This window comes from Tasmannia lanceolata, unplaced genomic scaffold (genome assembly GCF_043159265.1).
Source record: "Tasmannia lanceolata isolate RefF3 unplaced genomic scaffold, GAP_Taslan_0.1 ptg000037l, whole genome shotgun sequence".
In the NCBI taxonomy this organism is placed as follows: Eukaryota; Viridiplantae; Streptophyta; class Magnoliopsida; order Canellales; family Winteraceae; genus Tasmannia; species Tasmannia lanceolata.
The window spans coordinates 26,190,303-26,217,131 of NW_027518714.1; the positions used below are offsets into that span (position 1 = coordinate 26,190,303).

Genomic DNA, 26,829 nt, shown 5'->3' on the forward strand with positions numbered 1-26,829 from the left:
AAAACGATTTTTCACAAATATTGATTTAAACCATTTTTTCCAAAACTCTATTGGGTTTTACCTATTGATCTTTGACAAAAGAGAAGGAGAAAGTCACGGTGAGGCCATTTCCAAAAAAAAAAAACCCATCTCAAAAAAATAAACTCACAGTCAGAGGGGTACCAGCCTCTTTTGTGCCGGTGGCGGGGAGAGAGAGGACCGGCGAGAGAGGTAGAGAAGACCGGCGAGAAGACCGCCGGAGAGGGAGAGAGAGGTGGGTGGGTAAAGTGCTTTGCTTTTCTGAAATTTATATTTCCAACAGCTGAAAGTAATCATCATAGTTCTCAGTTGATTTGATAGGGGAGAGAGAGGGAGAGAGAGAGAGGGAGAGGGAGAGAGAAGAAAAACGTATGTAAGGAAGGGTATTCTCGTCAAAGTCACTCTATATTAGTCATTTTCAAATCTCCCCTCTGGACACGTCATTATCATAATAAAGGCCTTTTTTTTGGTCATTTTCTCTAAATATTATATATGTATGAGTGCTAGATAGATAAATATACCAATAAAATAATATGATGTGCAAAGAACGATTGAATAAGTGAATATGATGTGAGGATCACGTGAATACTGATGATACGAAGTGTTGTACTAGGGTGTAACATTGAAGAAGAAAATAAATTAGATGGAGCCTAGGTTATGAAGAGTGTTTAATGGTTTATTGCTTCTAAAGTGGATGGTGCTCTGGTATGTGCAACCAAAGTTGTGACTTGTGAGAGAGAGGTTCCTTTTTTATAAGATTATGAAATATTTTTAAATTGGAATTTGCTAGGGACTTTCACACAAAGGCATTTCGAGGCTGGCTGTTGCACGAGAGAGCAGCCACCTCAGACCATTAATTGAATCAGAAAAAAAATGCTGAAAAGTGAGCCTGTGTGGATGCTCTCTCGTGCAACATTCCCCCTACCAAATCCCTTTAAATTATCTTTTTTTTGATGCTACGTAGGTTTTCATTCACACTGACAAAAAGCTATCTTCCTCCTAATAAAATTCCTGTTTTTCTATAAAGAGTCCTCCTACATCCTCACGACCCATTCACTAAAATCTCTAGAATAGTTAGTTTCCAAAGAGATGGAGAAGAAAGATAGAGCTCACATGGCCCATGTTCTAGTCCTTCCCTTTCCAGTCCAAGGACACATATACCCAATGCTCCAATTCGCTAAGCGCTTAGCCTCCAAAGGCCTCAAAGTCACAGTAGCCACTCCTATCTACGCCCCCATGTCCATGCATATTGGAAGTGGCTTGCTCAAGGTCGAACACATTTTGGCTGGCCAAGATGTGCTAGCAAAGAAAGAAAATTCTGACTTCTTAGCCAATGGATCAGGAACCTTAACCAAGTTGGTAGAGAAACATGAAGGCTCTAGTGACCCATTTTGTTGCTTGGTCTATGACATCATTCTTCCTTGGGCTCTAGATGTAGCCAAGCAACTTGGCCTATATGGAGCTTCTTTCTCCACTCAGTCTTGCGCGGTTGATGCCATCTACTACCATATGAGCAAAGGTCACTTGACCCTCCCTCTAGAAGCCACCACCATTTCCTTGCCTGGATTTCCTGACCTTAGAATTTCCGATCTTCCTTCGTTCATTTCGGAGCCAAAATCCCACCCGAGGATACTAGAGATTGTTTTGAACCAATTCTCTAACTTGGAGAAAGCTGATTTGATCCTTGTTAACACCTTGGACAAGTTGGAGGATGAGGTAGGACTTCAACTTTGCACACTTTACACAAAGGGAAATGATATTATTAGCACGACCTTGTTTACATAATTGCACTAACCCATCGTGTCTTTTATTATTTAATGTCAAAGGTCATTACAGTTCCAAAAAGTTATCAGAAGCCAACTAAGAAACACATGACAAGCCTAGTTTGTGCAATTATTAAAACATGGTAGTGTCATTAACAGTGGCCTAAATTAATTATGGGGCCTTAAAAATTAATCTGTTTTGATGAATAACAACACATATCTAGTATATTTGGCATCAAAGAATATCAATTACTGCAGACATAGGAAAAGTATTTTTGATTAGACGATTCTAGAAGGGATAGAAATGTTTACGCATTTATTAGAAAATTTGTAAAGAAAATTCAAAAGAAACTCCATATTATGGGAAAGATTCAAATTGAGGAACTAAATGGTTGTTAATTTTTATATTCATAAAAATTATAAGCATAAATCTTAGTGGGCATTGAACCCATGATATGAGGCCCAAATTACTTCATCCTTTGGTTCAATTTTGACTTGATATTATTATTATTATTATTATCATCATTATTATCATTATTATTATTATTATTATTATTATTATTATTGTTATCATCATCATCATCATATCATTGCTCGAATTTTTGTTGTTGTTTTTTTGAAAGATAGATATTTTGTTAAAAAGAGACGAAGAAGATCCTGATCGATCGAGGGAGTCGGAGCTACATAACAAGGGAGTTAAAAGCTGGAGCTAACCTGTTTGGTTGCCTGTTAAATTTTTGTCCCAGGAAGAGTTAGTTAAATTTTGGTCCCATCCCATGTTTGGTTGCCTTTTAGCACTAGGTTTATTTTAATCCCACTCTTGTAATGATTACTTGTGGGGTGAATTTTTTAATCCCACTTTTGTAATGATTGCCTTTTCATCCCATCCCAAGATAAACCCAGGAACAAAAATAAACTCAGGAACCAAAATAAGCTTGAGAAGTAAGGTTTTCTACCCAACAGTTCAAGCAACCAAACAAAGGTTTTTTTTTTCCCCACCATAATCCGGTCAACCAAACATGGGATTCTTATTTTACCAGGATACTTCTAGGACTTTTTTTCCCAACTATCTCCCAGGGTATTTTTTTCTCCCACATAACTCCCAGGAACAAAAAAAACCTGGCAACCAAACAGAGGAAATCATTGTAAGTTGAGCCCCTGCAATCCAGGATCTCATCAATGTACGTTGCGAACCTCCAAGGGGTATGTGATCCGTCCATCCATTTGATGATGTTGATAGAGTCTCTCTCAACCATGAGATGATCCATGTCAGGCATCTTCACCATCCTAATGGCTTGAAGAAGCGACATGATTTCCGCCTCATTAGAATCTTTGAATCCAATGGGGCCGAAAAGGGCCCATCTAGTGTCTCCTGTGTCATCTCTCAGAAGACCACAAATCCCTACTGTACCAGAATTACCAACGCTAGAGCCATCGAAATTAAGGTTAGCCACTCTATTTTAGGGGTGGAGCGGTTCATCAAGGGATCAATTGATCTGGCTTTTTTGTGATTTCGTCGAACTATTTCTAATAACGTCATACATCCAACCCCAAGTAAAGGCTAAAGCGTGGGATGCAACTCACTCAAAAGACTATAAGGTTTACAATATGGACATGAGGGCTTTTACCTGTTCGTTCCCGCTTACTTTAAAGCTCGGCCCTATCTCTAAAGGGGCTTACTCACTGAACTCTTGTAAACATGGAGAGGGATTTTTATAATCTCTTGAAGATTCGAACATTTCTTTCCTTCCAAAACATCCACTAATAATGCAACCCTCTAGAGTATTCCCCCTTTCTTGGGCTATTGTACAGAGTACCATGACTCAAGGTGATTAGATAGCCTAAGGATAAAAACCTACGTCATACCAAATCTGTCCAGGATACATCATACCTCTCTGGCAAACCTACCGTGCAAAAGCAAATGGTCTATAGATTCTCACGCAAAGTATGCAATAATCAAGAATTCTGTGATTTTGAACGTGGTCCACAGTCAGAATCCAATTCTGTGATGCTGCCCAGCCAGAAGCACTAACTCTAGGAGGTGCTGGGATGCTCCATATATACTTTGGCAATGTGCGAGGATGAGGGGTATGAAGCGATGTAGATGTAGAAGAACTTAACAGTGAACTCTCCTGAAGAGGTGAATGTCCATAGTCTCATATCTCCTCCACTACTCCCAATGTATTTGGCATCTAGCATATCTACAAAGTGGGCAACTCTCTCTCTCTCTCTCTCTCTCTCTCTCTCTCTCTCTCTCTCTCTCTCTCTCTCTCTCAAAGCAGTTACGTCTAAAATCCATCTTCCAAACTAGCCGGCCATCTTCCCTCCCAAAGCATTCTCATGCCAATATATCTATAAATTGTTAAGTTACAACTTCTATAGTTATTACGAGAGTATCAATTGCCTGGATGGGCTCCATTCTTTCCTTAAATTACTCTAGTCCACAACATTTGTCTTTCCTCACCAAATCTCCACAACCATTTTCCTAGTAGTGCCTTCTTGACATTCTTTATGTTGCCGATCCCTAGTCCCCTAGACTTGATTAGTCTACACACATCCTTCCATCTTACAAGATGGGTTTTCCTCTTATCATTAGCACCCTCCATAGAAAATTCCTCTAAATCCACTTTATGTGCTTGACCACCTCAATGGGACACCTGTGCTTAACTGTCAGGCCTTGTCATGGATGGGACACATACAAAAATAATTTCCTTTTTGTCCCCCCACCTATTCTGCTCTCTTCTCAATTTTGTTCTTAACAAATCTTTGGGCCCTGTTCATTTAATATTATGACAACCTATTGTGAGTCCAAAACCAACTATGGACTCAAAATTTAATCCAATAATTGGTTCTGGACTCACAATAGGTCGTCATAACAACAAATAGGGCCTTAAGAGTAAACATTTTTTAAATTTAATAATCACTTTCTAACAAATTTACCATCTAATGACGTTTCGATAGGTGGTGCGTTGGATGGAGGGGCTTTTGCCTGTCATGATGATCGGGCCGACTTTACCATCTTTATACCTAGACAACCTTATTGAGGGTGACAACAGTTACAACATAGATCTTTCGAACCCCAACAGCGATTTGTGCAAGAAGTGGTTAGACGAGAGGCCAACTGCGTCGGTTGTCTATGTATCATTTGGGAGCGTAGCTAACTTGGAAGCAGATCAGATGGAGGAGTTGGCATATGGGTTGAAAGAAGGTAACAACAATTTCTTGTGGGTAGTGAGGGAGTCTGAGCATAACAAGCTCCCAAGCAAATTTGTAGAGGAAACAATAGAGAAGGGATTGGTGGTAACTTGGTGTCCACAATTGGAAGTGTTGGCTCACAAAGCAGTAGGATGCTTCCTCACACATTGTGGGTGGAATTCCACACTAGAGGCATTGAGTCTAGGAGTGCCAATGGTGGCAATGCCACAGTGGACAGACCAACCCACTAATGCCAAGTATATAGAGGATGTTTGGGGAGTGGGACTAAGAGTTAAGATGGGTGAGAAGGGGGTTGTGAGAAGGAAAGAGATGAAGGATTGTATAAGGGAAGTAATGGAAGGAGAGAGAGGGAAAGAGATTAGGATGAATGCAAATAAATGGAGGGAATTCGCAAAAGAGGCCCTTGCTGAAGGTGGGAGTTCAAATAATAACATTGAAGAGTTCGTAGCTAAGGTGTCAGTCTTCAAAGCTTCTCATTCTCTGCTCTGAGGAGCGTGGAACAGAATCACTTGGAGCGACTCAGAATTTGGCACAGATCCAAGCCAAATAATGTTTCAGATCCTGATATATAAGAAATGGGAAGAACGGTTTAGATTTATGGAACACTACTCTCTCTCTCTATCTCTGTTCCTTTTCTACAAAGCAAAAGGAGCAGAAGAAGCCAAGAAGGGTTAAAGAATGCAGCATAAACTTATAAATAAGTAAGATTTGAGACTTGCCATTTTATCTGCATTTATATTCTTCCAAATAAAACAGGAAAGAAAGGTTGTAGTATGTTGTGGTTAAATTAGAATTTATGAGATTTTATATCGTGTAAGCCCTTATAGAGTTATAGTTCCTTATTTTTCAGAAAGTACTGTACGGTCGACAGACATCATAGGATGATCCAAACCGTCCATGCCATGGAACACTACGTAAATAGGTTGTGGCCCAAAAATCATTTCCATAGGATGATCCTAGCCCTCCGATCTATGATGAACTGCATATTATGGAAACCTCTATAGATCCGAGGGCTAGGACCGTCCTCTGAAATGATTCTTAGGGCACAACCTATTTACTTGGTGTTCCATAACATGGACGTTTGGATCATCCTATGATGTTGACCCTACAGTACCTTTTGAAAAAAGTTCATCTTTGTTGTTGTTAATGATAGCAAAGAGATATTTCCAAGCATATCCGAGGCAAAAAGAATTGCACTTCAAGGTACTCTCTCTCTCTCTCTCTCTCTCCGGTATCCATAAAAAAAACTATAATTACCGCACCACTTGTTCTGGTTGGCCCCAATAGAATGGATTGTTGTGAAAAATATGAGATTTTAGGCCATTTCTGGCAGCCAGAATTTTTTTCATTATAAATAAGCATCTCCAAATGGTGTGATAGGGGTGTGGTTTCAAATTTCGGTTTTGGAATGCGTTTCGGGCCTCACCAAAACTGAAATTTCGGCCAAAATCTGAGGAAATCAAATTAACGGCTATTTTATCTCGTATAGAATTTCGACTGAAATTACAGAAATTTGGCCCAATTTTTGGTAATTTCGGCCTAAATTTCGAGATACTATTAAATAATTATTAAAAATCGAGACTAAAATATCTTAAATTTCCGACGAATTTCGGGGTAAACAAAATTTCAACAGGAATTTCAAAATTTCGGCCGAAATAAACTACCATTTTGGGTATTACTGATTTTGGTTTTGGTTTGGACCGAAACCCGAAATTTCGGATTTCCGTTGAAATTTAAAACCATGGATAAGGGTTGCGTTGGTGGGAGAAAGAGAGATTGGAGAGGGTAGTAGGCTAGTAATTCATGTGTTTGACAACTATTCTGATTTTGTTTTTGTTTTTGTTTCCTGATTTTTATACTAATTTTAAAGAATCAGAATCGTGTTTGGTAATTGACATAAAAATTTGAAAGCATTTTTTAAAACAACCTTCGACTCTAAAAACTACAGGGGATACGACATGGAACCCCATGAGTATATTGATTTCTCACATTCGAGGTGTTCTTTCAATTACTAATGAAATGCAAAGCAAGTTGAGTCCTCCTAAATTTCCTGACTTTTCAGGCTTTTCTTGGGCTCTTCTCACGAGTCCCTCCTGTATCCGGAAAATAAATCCCTCTCCGTCCCTCACCACCTGAAGAAGCTAATTTATCATGAAAATAAATTCATGGTAGCCAAACATGCCCTTAGAATTTATAAAACTACATGAAGGAGCAACGGACACACTCAAATGGCAACTTCACTAAAAACATGGAGTCACAAAACATATATACTTTTGTTGGATTTACTAAGGACCATCGCAGCAGCTGGCTATCGGCTATCGCATGTGAGAGCCGCCACACAGGCTCACTTTTCAGCAGATTTTGTTTTATTCATTTAATTAATCTGAGTTGGCTGCTTTCTCATGCAGCAGCCAGCCACAGAATGCCTTTATGCAAAAGTCACTAGCAAATCCTTATAAACATAATGATTGTAATAGTGTTAGAAATTATATACATTTAATGACTTCCAGCTAGGAGTGGCAATGGTTCGGTTTCGGTTCGGCTTGACCCCCAAACCGAACTGAACTGAACTTTGAATCGGTTTGGTTCTACCGAACCGAGATTTGAATCGGTTTGGTTTAACCAAACCAACCAAACCGACGGCCAATTTCGCCAACCCTTACTCATATTCATTGGAAATCGGAGGAAACGACCGAAATTGGAATCGGTTCGGTAAAAACCAAACCGAAACCGAATTTTCAGCTCAGTTTTGGTTCGGTTGGGCCAATTTGCCACCCCTACTTCCAGCAACTTGTTTGAATCCAGATAAAAGAAATTTAGCGAAAATTATATTTACGAAGAAAATTAAATGTTATTTTCCATGGAAAATAAATTTTAGGAGTTTGCAGTTTTCCATGGAAAAGATTTTAGATTTTTTTCTCCCGATGGTCTATATAAATATCTTTCGTGAAATTACTTAAATGCCCACAGTATTAAACACTAACCCCAAGAATGCTAACAAAAGAAAATGACTTTCGTTCTGATTAGAAATTCTTTGTTTCCATTTTCTTCATTACAGTTCAAGTTCAAGATGTCACGGACAAGATATTCTTCTAAAAAATCTCAATCCTCAACCCTAATCCCCAATTCAGAAGCTGAGACTCACGTGTATGTGAGGAAAAAAGGCTTGAAAAGGACACTGGAAGTTGGAACAGAGAATATGAAAACGGAACCTCCTGATCACAAAGTATGGGTTTAAAATCTGAAACTTTATTTTATTTTCTGGGTCTTTTTTATTGTTTTTGAATTTCTGTGACTTGGGTTTGATCTGCTAATTTTTTAGGACTCATCTTAGTTTAGTGATTTAAGAGAGGGTTTGCATTATCTGATGAGTTCGCATTTTTTCTTGGTCTTTTAACTTAGAGATTGTTTTATTTAAATTTTATGAAGTTTATGTGTTGGGTATTTGGTTTGTTTATGGATTTTCTTATCTCCCCATCAGTTTGTCCTTTTTAATTTATAATACTTCTCAATATGTGCAGCATTCCTCTCGTGAATTTCCCTTGATCTGCATTAATGTCTCAAATTTAAATTGGGTTTATAAAATCATTACAGGCCATATCAAACCAACATAAAACTGGAAGTTAAATTATGAGATTTTTCGGGAATTGGTATTGACACCCACAAATTTAGTATAAATGTAGTAATAATGTAAGGACTATTTAAAAAGGAAGAAGGAGGGGGGTGGGATAATACATGCCCAAATTGCTCAAACACTCGTACTCTTAACAATCCACGCCAAATTTCTAATGTATACCAAATTTACAGAGTTTCTACATTGTAAAAAGCTAAATAAAGCATCCAGACCAATTGGGCATGTGAATTGAAATAAAACCAACTTTTAAACAATCAAAGATATGAAATATTGACATCCTACTTCATTCTATTTTCATTGAGTCTCATGATGCATGTAGATTTAAAAAAAAATAAAAAATCAGATTCAAGTTAAATCACAGGCTATTTTCCATCAAATTCTAATCAAGTTGTAGGATTTGAATATATAAGGTAGGGTTGTAACAACAATTCACAGGTTCTGCTTATGTCTCGTAGCTTGTATGTCATATCATTAGAGGTCTTGTTGTTTCAGATGACATGAAAGGTCACATCTTTCCCATATTTTCTTTTCATTTGTCACATACTGTCATGCAGTAGTAAATGTACAGCTTCTGTTAGTGATGGTCTTAATCCATGCAGCGTTCTGGTTTTCCTGACATTGAGGAGTTTGCGTATGAAAAGATCAATGTATCTTCCCATTCAGGTAAGATCATATATGTTTGCTTATGTGTCTATTGCTATCTTCCAACATTAAGAATCATAAGGTCATGAACTTTAAATAATAACTTTCTGCATTTAGGAAGCTTATATATTGACATTAACCCAATTGAATAGGTTGTAAATGTATTAATCATCTTGTCCTGTTTGTTCTTTTAAATAAACGGTGTAATTGAATTTTGCTTTGTTACCTCAAGAAAGTCTAACAATATCACTGTGCACAAATCTAGTGCAGTTGTATTACTTGCAACTGACTGAATTTGCTAGCATGGAATACAGAGTCCAACCATCTTTTATTTGGAATGTGCTCTACCACACTCTCCAATATTGTCATCGGCCATGGATGATGTATGTTGAATGTAGCTTCAGTATGTGACATCCATTGGATTCTTTTCCGTTAATATGCCCATTATTTCTTTTAGTTTTGTTTCCCAGTCAGTTGCTTCTATATATGGTTTAGACACGGACAAGTATGTGAATGTTTTTTTTTGAAAGTTTACTTTTATTGATAATAGAGGAAAACAGTACAAGAAGGGGACAAGATGTTCCCAAGAAGAAAAAAGAACAACGAAATGACTGAGAACAGCCACTCTAAGCGGTACCCAATTCAGGCTGATATACAACTCTAATGCCTGATAAGTGGGTACCCTCTTTAGCCAACACATCAGCTTCGGAATTGGCCGTCCTCAAACGATGTTGAAGGGACGGGTGGATGTTCCGCACTAGATCCCAAATCTCAACTATAACAGCATGAATTCGCCATGGACCACCCCCTTCACACCTTGCCCAGCCGATGACATTGCTGGAATCACCTTCAATTATCAGCGGTCCAAGTCTATTGATGGCATATCATTTGAGGCCCGCCAAGAGAGATTTTGCATCCGCCTCGTTCTCATCACAAATTCCAGCCGGTCCCGAATATGTCATAATAGTGTGACCCTCGCTATCACGAAGAATCCCGCCAATGCCCTTCCCGGATTTCCAAGAGAGCTGCCGTCGAAGTTAAGCTTCAACCACCCCTCCGGTGGTGGATCCCAACGAGGAGTAATTTGAGATGTCATCTTCTTCTCTTTCGATACAGTGCCCCATTGTCTGGGTATAGATCCGGCTGAATAAGGAATCCCTCCCTTTGAGCGTGCCCATACAACAATAGAAAGTTTCACTTCCAATAGAATGTAGAGCCATGATTTTTCCTTACCGCGGAAAATTCTGGAGTTGCGTTCTGCCCAAATGTGCCACAAGATCGCGTAAGGCTCTGCCGACCACATACATTTTCCTAGACAACCATTAAACATGCCGACCCAATGAATGATCGTCAGGAATATACGATACTCCATCACCCATTTAACACCAAATAATCTGAAAATACCCATCCAGATTCGGTACGCGAAAGGACAGTTAATGAATAGATGGTCAAGAGATTCTTCGTCATTGAAGCACATTACACATCTATTGGCTAGATGAAAACCAAGACGCTTAAGTCCGTCTACGGTATTAATACAACCATGAGCCACAGTCCAAAAAAAACTGAAATACGCGGGGGGGGGGGGGGGGGGGGGGGGGGGGGGGGGGGGAGGGGGGAGGGTTGGGTAGGGTTCGAACCTTCATTCATCTTTTGAAAAAAAGGAGTCGATAGAGAATGATCCTCGAGGGTCGGGGCACCAAATCTAATATCCCAAAAGACACTGCCAGTTTCTTCATTTCGTGATATGTAGTCAGCAATTCTGGCCTCTTTGTTGGATACCACATGAAATAGCCCTGGGAATTTAACTTGAAGCCGTTGATCCCCAATCCAGAGGTCCGACCAGAATCGAATAGACTCCCCTTTCCCTGCTTTGAATCTAATGTGAGGTAGGAAGGAGTCACATGCCGGGCCTATAGATCTCCAGGCCCTGGATCCCTTCCCCGCGGCAAGTGTCCCACAATTCCATCCACCCCAATCGCATCCATATTTTGATAACGACGTTATGCTACTACGCCTCTTTCTCCGTCCCGAAGCGCCACAGCCATTTACTGAGCAAAGCCCGGTTCCTCAAACGGATTTTTCCAATTCCCAAGCCCCCCTTTTTCCGAGCTTTACAGACCAAATCCCATTTTAAAATATGTTTTACTTTCTTACTTACCTCTTTACCTTCCCAGAGGAAATCCCTTTGAATTCTTTCGATTCTGGAACCGACCGAGCCAGGGATCCGAAATAAAGACATGACATAGACGGGCATATTCCATAAGGCAGCTTTGATAAGAGTTATTATGCCACCAAATGATAAATACCTTTTCTTCCATGATGCCAATTTTCTTTCCGTTCTTTCAATAACAGGATCCCATAGAGATGCCTTCGGGATTCCGAACCCCAAAGGTAGCCCCAAATATTTAACAGGTAAGTCGGTTTTAAGACAACCAAGAGCATTAGCATGCTCCAATACCTGATCTGAACCAATATTAATCCCAGCCACTACGCTTTTGGTGAAATTGATTTTTAAACCCGAAATTATCTCGAACCACCTGAAGAGTCTTTTGATATTTCGCATGCTATTGACCCCTACATCTACCAATACAAGTGTGTCATCAGCGAATTGGAGGTGAGATATCGATTCTGAATGTTGGCTAATGCGAAGACCTGAGAGATACCTTTTCTCTTCAGTTTTGCGTATGGTCAAACTAAGCACCTGAGCCACAATAATAAAGAGATAAGGGGATAGAGGATCCCCCTGTCGAAGCCCTCTGGAACTCTTGAAGTATACAGTCGGTGACCCATTGATCATAATAGAGAATGAAGAAGAAGATAAGCAAGCTTTAATCCAACCTCTCCATTTTTCACGAAATCCCATATTGGAAAGGGTAAAATCGAGGAAGTTCCAATCGACGTGGTCATACGCTTTTTCAAGATCTACTCGGACAATTATCCCCCTACCCCATTCTCTTTTAACCGAGTCAATGACCTCATTGGCGATTAAAATACCGTCGAGTATCTGGCGGTTAGGAACAAATGCACCCTGATAATTTGGATATGATTACCCGCATAATAGTAGAGATTCGCCTGGCAAGAACCTTAGCCAATAGCTTATACATGCCGTTCACCAAGCTGATTGGGCGATAGTCCTTCAGCTCAACAGCCCCCAACTTTGTCGGTATGAGAGTGATAAAAATAGGGTTACACCCATCATTGAGAATGCCCCGCTCGTGAAATTCCGACATGATTGCCAGAGCATCATTTTTTATCACGTCCCAATATTTGCAGTAGAAACCCATCGGAAATCCATCGGGGCCCGGTGATTTTTCCTTCTGCATGGATCCCATAGCAGCTTCGATTTCTTCCAAAGAGAATGGTCTTTCGAGCCATGTCCTTCTTTCTACCGATATTGTTTTGAAGTTCAGCCCTTCAATACTCGGTCTCCATCTATACTTTTGAGAATACAAGCTCCGGTAGTACTCTACGGCAATTGCTCTGATGCGATCTGGATCTTCGATCAAGGCACCCTCAACTAATAAGCTATTGATGTTATTAATCCTCCGTCTTTCATTCGCCATTCTGTGAAATTTTTTTGTGTTGCCATCTCCTTCTTTTAGCCATAAGGCGCGAGATTTTTTACGCCAACTAATTTCCTCTCTTCGAATATAATCTTCATATTCGATTTTAAGATCCGTCTGTTGTTGTTTCTGCTCCGAACTCAATATGGTATTTTCTTCCATTCTATGCAGATGCTGTAACCCTAACAAAATTTCCTCTTTTCGCTGTTCGCGGGAAATGCTTTCCCGATTAACCGATTTTCGAATCTTAACTTTGAGGCCTTTTATTTTCTGATTTAAAATAAATCCCTTCCATCCTGATACTTCCATTTCCCCCCACCAGTGCATAATCTTTTCATCAAACCCCTTGCTTTCACACCAAGACATGTCCATTTTGAATGGTTTGGGCTCACCGGAGAAATCCGATAATTCAAGTAACATTGGATGGTGATAAGAGATTGGGCGTGGCAATGCTCGCTGACAAATTCGAGGGAATTTTTCCTTCCATTCTCTGAATATTAATATTCTATCCAACCTGCTTAATATTAGATTGTCTTGGTTATTTGTCCAGGTGAATCTGCACCCCTCCAAGGGAAGATCAATCAGTTCTCCCCGAGTTATGAAGTCAGATAATCTTCTCATGCTAGTAGTGATTCTTCCCGAGACATTCTTCTCCCCAGGATATCTAATTGTATTAAAATCTCCCCCAACGATCCACTGTTCCAAGAATCGTTGCCGGATATTCATCAACTCCAGCCACAGAGATCCTCTTTCCCTTGCTCGGGAAGGTCCATACACCGCCGTGAGGAGGAAGGAGCCAAAAAATGTTATCTGTCTGGACCAAATAGATACAGCATGCCTACCTATTTCGTTTTCCTCCATAGAGAACAAGCTTTCTTTCCATATTACAATAATCCCTCCCGCCGATCCACTGGCGTTCTTTGCCACCCACTGTATCCCTCCCCCATAGGTTATTGATCAACACCTCAGGAACCTCATGCATCTTAGATTCTATGATGACAATGATGTCCGGTCTTCTACTGTTGCATGTATCCCTTACAGCCATGACTTTCCGATCCGAACCCAATCCCCTAATATTCCAAAATATAATCTTCAAGGGTAACTGAGTTTATGTCCCTGTACCCGCGATGCTTATTGCAACCGCTTCAGCTCCCTCGATCCCCTTCCACGGTGTTTTTGAGGTGCCGATTTAGGATCATCTCTTTCAGATATATCAGAAATCATCCGGTGAGTAAGAGGGATGTTTTGTTTGAATTGATGCCCAAGTCTTCACGCATCACTTCCATAGCCTCAGTTTCAATTTCGAGATTTCCACCACCAGACTCCGCCTCTGATCCCCCTCATCGCAAGCATGCCATAATATTCTGATGTAGCTCCACTTCCAACGTATCATCGAATGATGTTTCGGTCCCACTAGCTGCTCCCCCCCCCTACAGAATCCTCATCCACGCCCTTTTCAACAGATTCCTCATGAAGCGTCGATTCTATATTTAGATCCGAACCTAGATTCCTCACCAGAATCTCTTCTGTTGATGGTAATTCATTGAGAGGAAGATGCAGCCCATCCATTGACCCCCATTTCTGTCTTTTTTTTTTTAATTCCCTCTTTTACTCCAGAATCCCCCGACCTCTTGGGAGAATTCCGCAATGCACCCTTTTCTTGATACGTTACCAGAGCAAGTTCCTCATCAGTTTCCAACCCCAGACCCTTTGAGGTCTCCATTTTCCTCCATTTCAGTTTTAAGTATTCATGAGCAATCTCCTCCAAATTGTTGTTAGTCTCTGGCGTGGACGCAAATTCCATGTCTTCCATTTGCCAATTGAACGTGTTCGCTACCGCTTTTTGCACAATGCGACCCGCCAGATTGTCGCCGATGTTTTCCCGGGGAGAGTCCTACCGTTCTCCTTAGATGAATTGGGTTTCTAGAATAATGGTTCATTTTTTTATTAGCCTTTTGATTCTTCGGACGCCATCTGTCTCCATAAGTGTTAATTTTCTTCGACTGATTTTCCCATGTATTGACCCAAATCGAATCATCTCACGACATTTGTTTTCAATGTCAATCGAGGGGGGGCCATCTGTATCACTCCACTGGTGTAATGGATTAAAGGTGTCAACCCGATGTTTATCTTTCCCAACCCTAGTTCAATGCTGGTTAACCACGTGTTCGATCGGTTGTTCATATGGCACGTTATCAGCTTTACTAGTACCGTTGTTACTTGTCTCGCAAGTTTCTTTTTCCCCCTGCCATGTGGTATGATCGTTGCCCAGATTGAAATTATAATCAGCGGCTCTTACTTCCTCCCGCCCATCGATTGATTTTGAATTAGTGGTCCAGATATTGTTTCGAGCCATCAGACCGTTCATCGGTTCTTTTCCTTTTCTTGATCTTTCAGATAGCCAATTAGGCCCCTACGAGTCGTGATTGGTTGGATTAAGCCGTTGGAGAAAAGACTCCTTTACCCCCGTCTTCTCCGTTTGCTCAGTTTTCGCAGGTACCCGATTTGTTTTCGACTTTGGCCATTTTCGTTCACCGTGGTGAAACGGATAATATCGGTTGCCGCCATTTTCAGTTCTACACCGAATTCTCCAGCCACCCCGATTGAGTATCAATCTCACTACTGACCGTAAAAAGGCCCATTCGGTGGTGAATAATTTTGCTTTTGCATATTCCATGCTTTGAGGGTTGTCCCCTTCCGTTTGAATTTCCATCACCGTTTCAAAGAGAGAACCCCGAGCTTTGATAGTAGATGCCGCCCAGGCATGAATAGGTATACCATAAAATCTTATCCCTATGGCCTTTGCACCAGTCTTGAAAGAATGGTTCCACCTGTATATGGATAGCAGGTTTTCACCAAGTGCACTCCCTCCTTGATAAAAAATCATAGTCACTTGTTCTTCATTATCGAATACGAATAGCACTTCATTCTTGCTGAGACTAAAAGGTTCCAGGAGCTCTGGTTATCCCCAGAACCATTTCGCCCATTCCCATATTTCCTTGAGATCCCAGTTCATTTTCTTCATTCTTCCAATAAGACAAAACTGGAGAAGCTTGATTCGTTCCTGTACCTCATCCCCATAGACTTCCACCATTTTAAAGTTATTGTCCTCCACAACAGATGTAGTACCATTTTCAGGCCATAGTCTTGGACTCTTCTCAGTATTTTTAGGCACTGTTTTGGTGGAGATTTTGACCTTCTCCTTGCATTTACCGCATCTTCTGCATTCCAAACGTCTCTAGAAGTTCTGGTAATGACATTGCAGACACTTCCAATCCCCGGGTAAGAACTGTAATCTTCGAGTAGTGTCCGTCGGTTTTCCGTTCATCCCAGTTTTAAAATTCCTTTCTGGTTTTCTGTGCTCCATTCCCAGTCCAGAACTGTTCCAAAGAGGGGCAAGAAGGGCTTGGACCCTCAATGTCGGACGGAACTAGAAGGGCTTGGGCCCTTGAAGAAATGGGACGAGTAGGGCTTGGGCCCTCGACTCACTGGAAAGAAACGGAGAAGAAACTCCTCTGCAGATCCCGGCCGGAGGGGTGGTGTCGTATGTCTTAGACCCCCTAGAAGAAGTCACGATATCAAGTATGTCAATGATAGACACATAGTTACAGGAAACTTCCTAGTTGCATGCGAAGCTCACTTCCCCGAAAACTCGCTTTGGAAGCTGTGAAACTACCAATTACTCCAAAAGCTTAGGCTGTTGGAGTAACTGCAGTTTCACTTGGTATCAGAGCAAAGGTCCTGAGTTCAAACCTCCTTGATATTAAAAATCCACATCACCCAAGAAGAAGGTGATGCAGGACAATACCTAATTTAGGGAAAATCCTACACTCTTAGTGGGATTAAGACTTTAGGACAATTTAGGGCTTATGCGGAAAACTAAACGAACACTTAACAACTTACCTAGGGCCGAATTAACGCCTAATTAATCTATGGACAGCAGCAATAATGAGACTTAAATAGCATAAAAAATTGTAAAGATTGTAATTAAGCATGAACTAAACCTTATACAAATCAATCAAAGCGACAAGAATTCGTTAAATGAATTGATAATGGAAAGATTAGTCCGAAACTAGGCCTACGCATGCAACTAATTAAAAGAACTAAAAGCTAATGCAAGTACCAATGAAATAGATGTCACACAAACATGAAAATAATAATTTCCAACGGAGAAAAACAAAAAAAAAAGTCCAGCAGCAGTAAAAGGCTCAAAATAGTCCAGTTTTGGGTTGTAGGGGTATTTTGGTAATTTGGAAGATCTGAGATTTTGGTTTAATACTGCTGTCCAAATCTTTGGTTAAGATTTAGAAGGTAAAAGAAAGGTAATTCTAGGGTTTAGGTTCTGATTTGATGGTAGGTTTGGGCTAGGGATCTTTAAAAAGGGTTTACGGGCTTGAAAAGGGTGCAAATTTTCAATTGGCTGCAAAATGGGTTTACAGTTAGGGTTCTTGAGTGGTTAGGCTGAGGTTTAATCATAAAAACAAGGGAAGATTACATTTACACCCCCTCTAGTTTCTGACACATCCACTTCTACCCCTATAGTTTAAAATGTGACAACTACACCCACTGTAGTTTCAATTTGTATAAGGTAGGCCCCCTCAGTTGACGGCTCGTCCACAGATTGAAGGGTTAGGATGATCCGATGGAGCTGATTTTTTAGGCGCACACTATCTATGTCAGGGCCCATCAAATGAACACTTTGGATCATCCAAACAATGTGGGCCCACTGTGTTTTTGGCAGTGTTTGGATTTGGGTATGGGCCCACATTGTTTGGATGATCCAAATCGTTCATTTGGTGGGCCCTGACATAGATAGGGTGTGCCCAAAAAATAAGCTCCATCGAATCATCCTAACCGTTCAATTTGTGGACGAACCGTCAATTGAGGGGGGCTACCTTATACAAATTGAAACTACAGGGGGTGTAGTTGTCACGTTTTAAACTATACGGGTAGAAGTGGATGTGTCAGAAACTAGAGGGGGTGTAAATGTAATTTTCCCTAAAAACAATCCCTCAAAATCTCATAACAAGATCTTGGAGAACAAGGGAGATAGATCTATGGATTTTGGGTTTTCTAGTTTTGGGGTTCAAGAACAAAGAAAATAGAAAATCTGATTTACTAACCTTGTTTGTGTTGATTTAATTGAAGAAATAGAAGATAATAGATGAGAGGAGATGAGAGAAGAATGGCTCCAAGCCACCAAGAAGAGAAGAGAAGAAGAAGTCCAAGCCACAATAGCTCTCACAAAAAATTCTCAATTCTATTCAATATTCCAAAGTCTTTTACATTGCTTTCATAAGATATATTTATAAGAAAAGAAATCTTAGAAGATAACATAAAGTTAAAAACTAATCTCAACTATTCATCTAATCTAAAGCAAAGTTAAATAAAGATAAAAACTTACCTAAAATAGTAATCCCGTAATAGACATATACCACTTCCTAAAAACACTCATAACTTGCTCAAAACACATTCAAATCATGTGATCTTGGGCTCATTAGATAGGTAATTGAAATCCTTTCTAATAATACCGAAACTTGCTATTTTCTTCTTCCGCTTGCACTAATTTGGTATCAGAGCTCTCAAGGATTCTTGGCACTTGTTGTGAAGAGGCGACTACCATGGCTCGTGGGCGAGGTGTTTGAAATATTCGTAGGCCCTAGATGGCAACCCAAAGTGGGGGGTGTATGGGGTTTTAAAACTTTTGCCAAAATACAAAATGCGGAAGCTAAAAACAACAATGGCAATTAAAAAACTCAAGCACAACGGAAGATAAAAATCACAAGTGCAATAAAATGTAAAGGAGACAAGAAAGAGTGCACCTGAGATTTTTAAGTGGTTCGGTCCAAACCAAGGACCTACTCCACTCCTCCAAGAACTCTTGATGGCTTCACTAGTCAGATTCCCTTAACGGAGAGGAATCAACCCAAATACATTGAGGATAGCTCTGCGTCCTCGGCACTCGCTCTGTGGAGATGGCTACGCGTCTCCACCAACACTTGCCCTTCTTACAATGATTGAAGAAAAGAAAAATCCCTCACAAGGGTTTACAAGATTGAAGAAGATGTACAAATAAAGCCTATAATCCAAATCCTTAATCTAGAGGTTGAGAGGCACAAAAATAAGCTTGAATCACTCTTAAGATGTTCCAATAATATTTTAAAGTGTAAGGATTAGTTTTGGTGAAGTTTAGAACACATATAAATAGGCAAAAACCAAATATGACCGTTACAGGGGCATAGTGGTAATTTCGCAGAAGTGGGCTATTGTTTTTGCCTTCAGACCATTCACGGAGTTCCGAGAGAATTTCTTGGAGTTCCGAGAAAATTCTTGGAGTTCCGAGACAATTTCTCGGAATTCCGAGAAAGCATCCAGGGATTGAATATTTGATCCCTGGACCATTTCTCGGAGCTCCGAGGACATTCTCGGAGTTCCGAGCTCGGAGCTCCAAGAATTCTCTCGGAGTTCCGAGAAGCCTAATTTCAGCAGATTTTGGCTGATTTGATTTTTGAGCCTTTTGGACTTTCAATTCACACATAGATGGGATTGATATGAGGGTTCCAAAGTCTTGGAACACCACAAAGGCAATCACTCTTCCATTATAAGTCTATTTAGGGGTGTGTGATTTACTCCATTTTATGCTTCTCAAAACCTAAACTAGGATTGGATTTATACAATCTAAAAAGACTTAAATTAAAACGATCTTCACTTTGCACCGCCTCAAGTCTTCTTGCGTCTTGGATCTCCAATGACTTTGGCCTTCCGAATGTGGTCCAATGAGAGCTTCTTGGCCTCGATCCAATCAACCTTGATATCAAATTAGTATGATCTACAACTAAGACATTCAAACACATTAGTGAAATAAAATTACTTGTGTTTTGGAATCATCAAAAGAAGATGGGAATGCCAAGGTAAGAACCATTGGGCTTACAGTGTTCGTATGGAGGCTTACCAAATCGATGAAGTTGAAGATTTAAGGAGGCAAATCCAACAACTTGGGAACATGTAGCATGTCTCAAAATTTGGAGAGGCTATAACAATAGTCTTGTCGTGAAAGATTTTGTCCCTTTTGATCATCGTGCTCCTCAGCGGGGTGAGCCGGGTGAAAGGGAAGTTCAAGATTGGATGGGTCCTGAAAAAAGGCAGTAATTTGCATATCTTTATTTATTTTTTGTTTTCCCATTTAGTCATTTGAATTTGCGGCTTGCAGAGGATCTAGAGGGAATGGAGAAATTGAGATGATCAAATGATGTCAAAAGCTCATGAAAGTTGATGCTTCATGAATCTATATGCCCTCTAGAAATGGAGAAAAGAGCGGTGGGTGATTCCGATAGAAAACCGGATCCACCGAGCGGAACCTTTCGGAGACCTAACTTTCTTCCGGGTGACTGGAGATGCCATGGATGCTCATATCACAATTTCAGAAGGCGATTGGACTTTAGGAGATGTGCTCCGAAATCCTTGTTCAATCATCAGAAAGAGCCTTTAAAGGCTGGCTCTAATGATTTATCTACTGCCGGAAAAGCTAAGACTCACAAAACGGAGTTTCGGAAGCCGGAGGTGGAAGATGACCAATCTATTACAGTTGAAATTTCTGGGAATCGGGTGGAAACTCGATCGAATCTGTTGAAGATGTGCCTGATTGGTAAAGTTAAAAAATCTGGGTGGGAAATCGGTGAAATTTGGAGTTGGGCGCAATGGTTTTGGGACATGCCGGATTTATCGGAACCCTTTATTCTTAGCAAAGATGAAGTTTTATTCGGGTTTGATTCCATGGCACAGGCAGAAAGTATCTTCAACAAGGGAGCTACAGTTTTTGGCGAATACCTTCTTTCTCTAAGTCCATGGCACCCGGCTCACAAAACCGGTGCTAGAGTTATCTGGATACGATTTTTCGGCATTCCACTCCATGCTTGGAGTAGTACTACGGTTGAAGCCCTTGGTAGTATCTTTGGAAATGTTCTTCAAGTGAAAATGGAAGGGGATTCTACACTGAGTCTGGAATATGCAAAAGCTAGGATCTTTACCAATGAGTGGGGTTTTCTCCGATCATGTGTTCGCCTCAAGGTTGATGATCGCTTCTATTCAATCGGTGTCGCCGGGGAATTTGGTGAGGATATAAGGATCGCAGCCAATCCTCCGAGCGAAAATCGAAATTTTTATCCGTTTGATCTTGGCATGGGGTGCAGAGAAGATCCAAATGGTGATGGAGGGGATATCAACAGGGATCGGCATGCTCGTGAGGTCACAAGGAAGAAGCCGACCTCTGGGCCGTCAGATTTGGGTGGATCGGACGTGCAGGATCAATCCAATTCCGATTGGCAGATGGTGAATCGAAGAAAAGTCAAAGGAAAGGATCCAATGGTCACAAATGATGGATGGCATCCCGACAAAAAAATTCAAATTTTGAACCTTTGTTTAATCGGGCGGAAAAACCTAGTAATGGTCACGTGCCGCATGTGAACTCTGTGGGATGGATGAGGGATGGATGTTCTCGAGATATGGGTGAAATCACTGATGGAGCAAACATTGACCCACGTGTTGAGGTGGACTTATCGAAATCAAACCGCTTGCCAGCTGCTAATAATGTCGGTCTTGCAAATCTATAGCTGGCGGGTGATGGGAACAACTCTACACACCAGTTTGATTTATGTTTGGGTAATGCCGTTTCTAACCCTGGTCAGGATGGAAGCTCACCTTCATCCTCACCGTTGAAACGATTGCTGATGAGAGATGGGGTATCAAAGCCATTGATTGAATCTTCACGTAACCATTTGAGTGCTAATCTCGATCCAACGGGTGGTATTTTGCACCGTCCAAATGAGTGTGATGACAAACTCGTGGGTGAGGTGGGGGATAACGTGGAATCATCTAGGCCCACCTTATTTGTAGCGTCTAATAGCAAAGCACGTGGCCATCAGGGTCATTTTAATCGATGGAGAGGTTTCCCCATGAATAAAAATAATAAAAATGGAAGGAGATGGGAGCCTCGCAATTCATGGTTGACCGCCCGGAACGTCGCCGTGGCACCGGCTGGCCGTGGATAGGAGGAATGCAAAGATGATGGAGGGGCATTATCCGGTCACTGAATGGGAAAAAACCGGGAAGATGTTGGCTGATGAACATACTGAGCTGATTAGAAACGAGAGGGAGAATATGTTAACTGAGGCGACGCTATCAAAACCAAACGGCGGATTATTGCCTGTTGATTTGGGAATGGAGAAATCGAACCAGATCCCGGTCATGATCATGGTGGGAGATCCAAAAAGCTCCTGCGAGAAGGGTGAATCGGAATCTAGATCATTGGAAGTATCTTCGTCACCATCGGATGATACACTTGAAATGGAACTGGAAAGCAATATCAATTCTTGTTTACTCCGTTGTCAGGTCGATGAGTCCCAGAAGCATATTGGCGATGAATTTGCTGCAATGTCCGACATGGGTGACAAGCTAGGTATGATTTACAGGGAGGATGTGGGGGCTACTAGAACAATGTTTAAGGAAATTGAGATCAGAGACTGTCCAGGAAATCAAAAACAGAAAATGTCAGCAAAGGGTAAAATGAGTCTCAAAACCTTGCAGAAGGCGAGGTCAAAAGGATTCTTTGGGGGAAGCTCGCATGGTCGAAGATGAAGATACTTCTATAGAATATTAGGGGGTTGGGAACAGAGAGGAAAATACTTGCGGCAAAGGAGATTTACCAGAGAAGAAAACCTGACATATTTGCTATTATTGAATCAAAGTTGCATGATGTAGGGGAGACGGTCATAAACAAAATATGGGGTCGAAATAATCGTCAATGGTGTGCGAAAGATGCTGTGGGATCGGCTGGTGGCATTATAGTAATCTGGAAGGATGATATTTTCTCATTGGAAGATTTGACTATCAGAAATTTTACGGTGTCTCTGCAACATGGTTTTAAATTTCGACCGAAACGTTTCGTTTCAGCCGAAATATTTCAGTTTCGGTGGAAAACGAAATGAAATTCACAGTGAGTCGGAAAAGTACCAAACTTCGCCGAAACGTTTCGGAAATTTCAACCAAAACGTTTCGTTTTCAGAAAAATTTTCGGTGAAACGTTTCCGAAATTGGATAAATTTCGGTGAAATTTTTACAAGATTTCGTACCGAAACCGAAACGTTTTGGTTTCGGTGATGATCGAAACCGAGATTTAAACCTTGCTCTGCAATTCTCGGCTGTCTCAAGTGACTTTCAATGGCTATTAACAGTGGTCTATGGGCCCGCAAGAGCGCGGGATAGGCATTCTCTTTGGCCGGAACTGGAACTGATTCGTAATGGATGGTCGGGTCCGTGGATTTTTTTTTTTGGGGGGGGGGGGGGGGGGGGGAGGATTTCAACACAATCAGGCACCCTGGTGAAAAGAATCGAGCGGGTGGTATTACTGCTAGTATGCGTAAACTGTCTGAGATGATAAACAAATGCGAGCTGATTGACTTGCCTTTGGAAGGGGCCAAATATACTTGGACAAATAATCAGGTGCGGCTTGTTCAATCTCGCATTGATCGTATTTTAATTTCGAAGGAATGGGATGATATGTTTCCAAGTATTTATCAGCGGGCTCTCCCCAGACCTATATCTGATCACAATCCTATGTTGCTGGAACTTGGCAAATTCTCTGGTGGGCCTACTCCATTTCGGTGGAACATGGCTATGTGTGAAGATCCGTCTCTTGATGAAAAGATTGGGGAGTGGTGGATCACAGAGTCTTTTAATGGATGGGCGGGTTTTGTCGTATGTAAAAAACTCCATGTGATTAAAGAAAAGGTTAAGGCTTGGCTATCTCTGGATCGGATCTTAAATCATGGCCGTAAGGATGAAATACTTATCGAGCTAGAAGACCTTGAAAAGAAAGAGGCAGATTGGACTCTCTCGGATGTTGAGAAGCAGGGCAGGGCGGAGATTCTGTTCGAATTTGAAAGCATCATCCGTAGGGAGGAGATGACATAGAGACAAAAATCGCGGGCGGTATGGTGGAATGCGGGCGATAAAAACACTAAATTCTTCCATAAGATGGCCAATGCTAGGCGAAGGGTTAACTCGATAAACTGTTTACTGATTGATGGTGCTCTTGTGGAAGATAATCAAAGCATATGTGATCATATTGTAGGGTATTACAGGAGGCTATATACCGCGCCGCATGATTGGAGGCCTAAATTGGGCAATTTACCTTTCAAAAGAATCAGTGAGGAAAAAATGGGTTGGCTGGAACGGGTTCTCTCGATGGAAGAAATCGAAGCGGCATTACACGTATTAAAGAAGGACAAGGTGCCTGGTCCGGACGGTTTCCCCGCAGACTTTTATACTCAGTATTGGGATATGATGAAAACTGAAGTATGGCGGTTCTTTAATGAATTCCATGCGACAGGCATATTGAATAAGGGGATTAACACCACTTTCATAACTTTGATACCCAAAAAGGAGGGTGCTATCGAACTCAAGGATTTTCGGCCTATTAGTCTAGTGCACAGTCTTTACAAACTGTTATCAAAGGTGCTGGCCATGAGGATGTGCATGGTGATGGCTGATGTTATATCTAAATTTCAAGGTGCGTTCGTCTACAAGCGGCAGATTCTGGATGGGGTGCTGATTGCGAATGAGGTTCTTGATACAATGAAGAGACAGGAGGGTTGTGGTATAATAGCGCGCATAGACTTGGAAAAGGCGTATGATCACGTCGACTGGGGGATGTTGGATATTGCTTTAGGCAAAATGGGTTTTGGGGATAAATGGAGGAAGTGGATGAGGTCTTGCGTGTCCACTGCTCCGTTTTTTATTCTTATTAATGGGTCTCCCTATGGATTCTTTAACAGTTCTCGTGGAATCCGCCAAGGTGATCCGCTTTCACCTTATTTATTATTGTGGTTGAAGTGTTAAGCCGACTCTTAATATTGGCGGAAGGAAAGGGATTCTTACGGGGTCTTGCAGCTTCAAAAAATTCAGGATTAATATCACACCTGCAGTACGTGGATGACACTCTAATATTTTTGGAAGTGGGACTACCATATATGTAGAATCTGAGGAGGGTCTTTCGATGGTTCGAGATGGCATCTGGACTCAAGATTAATTTTTCAAAAAGTACCATTGCTGGGATTAATTTGGATGAAGTATCGGTGCGGCAACATGCTGATGTGCTTGGATGTGAGGAGAGTTCCTTCCCAATAACTTACCTCGGGTTGCCTCTTGGTTTTGGCATACCGAAAATTGGAATGTGGGATCCGGTGTTGACATGAATTGAGAAGAAGCTGGCTTCTTGGAAGAAGCAATACCTCTCCTTTGGTGGGCGAATTACTCTCATCAAAGCGGCCCTCGCAAATATGCCAGTGTACTACATGTCACTGTTCAAAATTCTGGCAAAGGTAAGTGCCTGTATCGAAAAGATTCAAAGAGACTTCTTATGGGAAGGTAGGGAAGGAGGGAATAAGAAACTCAAACATTTATTAAAATGGCAGCAAGTATGCAAATTGAAAAAGCAGGGGGGTTTAGGCATTGGAAGGATCAAGCTCCGTAATAAGTCCCTATTGGGCAAATGGTTATGGAGATTTGGGGTGGAAAAGGAGGCGTTATGGCACAAGGTTATCGGGGATAAGTTTGGAAGGGGCTAGGGAGATTGGGAGATCGGAGGTTCGTCAAGTAGAAAGGGATCGGGAGCTTGGCGATCGATTATACATGTAAGGGATTTATTTCGTCCATGAGTAAGATTCAGGCCTGGAAGGGGAGATGTGGTGCGCTTTTGGATTGACCTTTGGGTCGGTGAATCACCTCTGTCTGTCGCATTCCTGGACCTATTTCAATTAACCACAAACCGCGACGCAAGAATTTCAGATTATCTGCGTTCGGAATGGAATCACGGGGAGATTTTCTTGGATATCCGCCTTCGTCGGAATTTAAAAGATAGTGAGATCGGGTCCCTGGCAGAACTTCTTAAGTTGCTTTCAACCCAATATCTCTCTCAAAATACACATGACAAATGGATCTAGATTCCAACCACTGATGGCGGCTTTTCTGTTAAAAGCTTTTTTATGAAAATCTGCGAGGGGAATGATAGGATGTCAGATATATGGCGAGTGTGGAAAGCTTTCATACCCCTGCGGATAGCGGCCTTCACCTGGACTGTGACTCATAGGTGCATTAACACTTGTGAAAGATTGCAGAGAAGAGGTATTCGACTTGCTAGCTGGTGTGTGCTATGTCACAAGAGTAGGGAATGTTTGGACCATGTACTCCTTCTGTGTCCCTACTCTTTTGCTGTGTGGATGGGGGTGATAAGATTTTTTGGGATGCAATGGGTAATCCATAATAGTATTTCGGAAACTATTATCAATTGGCCGAATGTTTTTAATGGTTGTACCAGACAAAAATTGTGGAACTGCATCCCATATGCCGTAAGTTGGTTTCTGTGGAGGGAGAGGAATGAGAGAATTTTCAATAACAAGTCGAAGCCCAGTCAACACATATGCCTTGCAATTATCGTTACCATAATTTGGTGGGGCCAGGGGAAGAGGGGATATCCATATTCGATAACTCATATTTTGAGAAATGGAGTGACGGTGTTGTCTGAAAAGCGAAAAAAAAAAAAACACTATCAAACCTCGCTGGAGAGCACCGGAAGCCGGTATGTTAAAGCTTAACATTGATGGAAGTTCAATGGGTAACTCGGGGCCGGCTGGGATAGGGGGAGTATTATGGGATTCAAATGGGACTAAAATCATGACATTCTCTGGTCCGTCCGGAGTGTGCGACTCTAATGAAGCGGAGGCACATGCCCTATTATTTGGTCTTCGATGGTTCCGGAGTCACAATTTTGGGCATCTCATTGTGGAGGGAGACTCATCAAATGTTATTTCTTGGGCTACTAATCGATGTGTGGGACCATGGAGATTATCAAATATTATTGATGAAATCCGGGATTTAATTCAGGGTATTGGGCCTTCTTTTGAGCACCGTCGTCGAACAGCAAATTTTGTGGCGGCTT

The 26,829-nt window shown here is 41.3% G+C and overlaps 2 protein-coding genes across 3 annotated transcripts in view; both read left to right on the plus strand.

The window, feature by feature from the left end:
* Positions 1 to 1,051: 1,051 nt before the first annotated feature.
* On the plus strand, positions 1,052 to 5,807 carry LOC143861083 (mogroside I-E synthase-like). Its single transcript, XM_077371978.1, has 2 exons — positions 1,052 to 1,734; positions 4,743 to 5,807. Exons 1-2 carry the CDS (start codon positions 1,108 to 1,110, stop codon positions 5,484 to 5,486), a joined length of 1,371 nt encoding a protein of 456 aa, XP_077228093.1. The 5' UTR covers positions 1,052 to 1,107; the 3' UTR covers positions 5,487 to 5,807.
* A 2,179-nt stretch (positions 5,808 to 7,986) lies between these two features.
* The window catches only part of LOC143861085 (endonuclease III homolog 1, chloroplastic-like), a 40,739-nt gene continuing 21,896 nt past the window's right edge, over positions 7,987 to 26,829 (plus strand). For both annotated transcript variants that reach the window (XM_077371979.1, XM_077371980.1), the window contains exons 1-2: positions 7,987 to 8,223; positions 9,231 to 9,294. In XM_077371979.1, the coding sequence (XP_077228094.1) occupies positions 8,005 to 8,223; positions 9,231 to 9,294 (283 nt within the window). In that variant the 5' untranslated portion in view covers positions 7,987 to 8,004. The remainder of the gene's footprint in view (positions 8,224 to 9,230; positions 9,295 to 26,829) is intronic.

Excerpts from the sequence above, each read along its gene's own strand:
- LOC143861083 (XM_077371978.1), top strand. The coding sequence starts at position 1,108 with ATGGAGAAGAAAGATAGAGCTCACATGGCCCATGTTCTAGTCCTTCCC. Across the intron at positions 1,735-4,742 it reads TGGACAAGTTGGAGGATGAG|GTGGTGCGTTGGATGGAGGG; the intron begins GTAGGACTTCAA and ends ACGTTTCGATAG.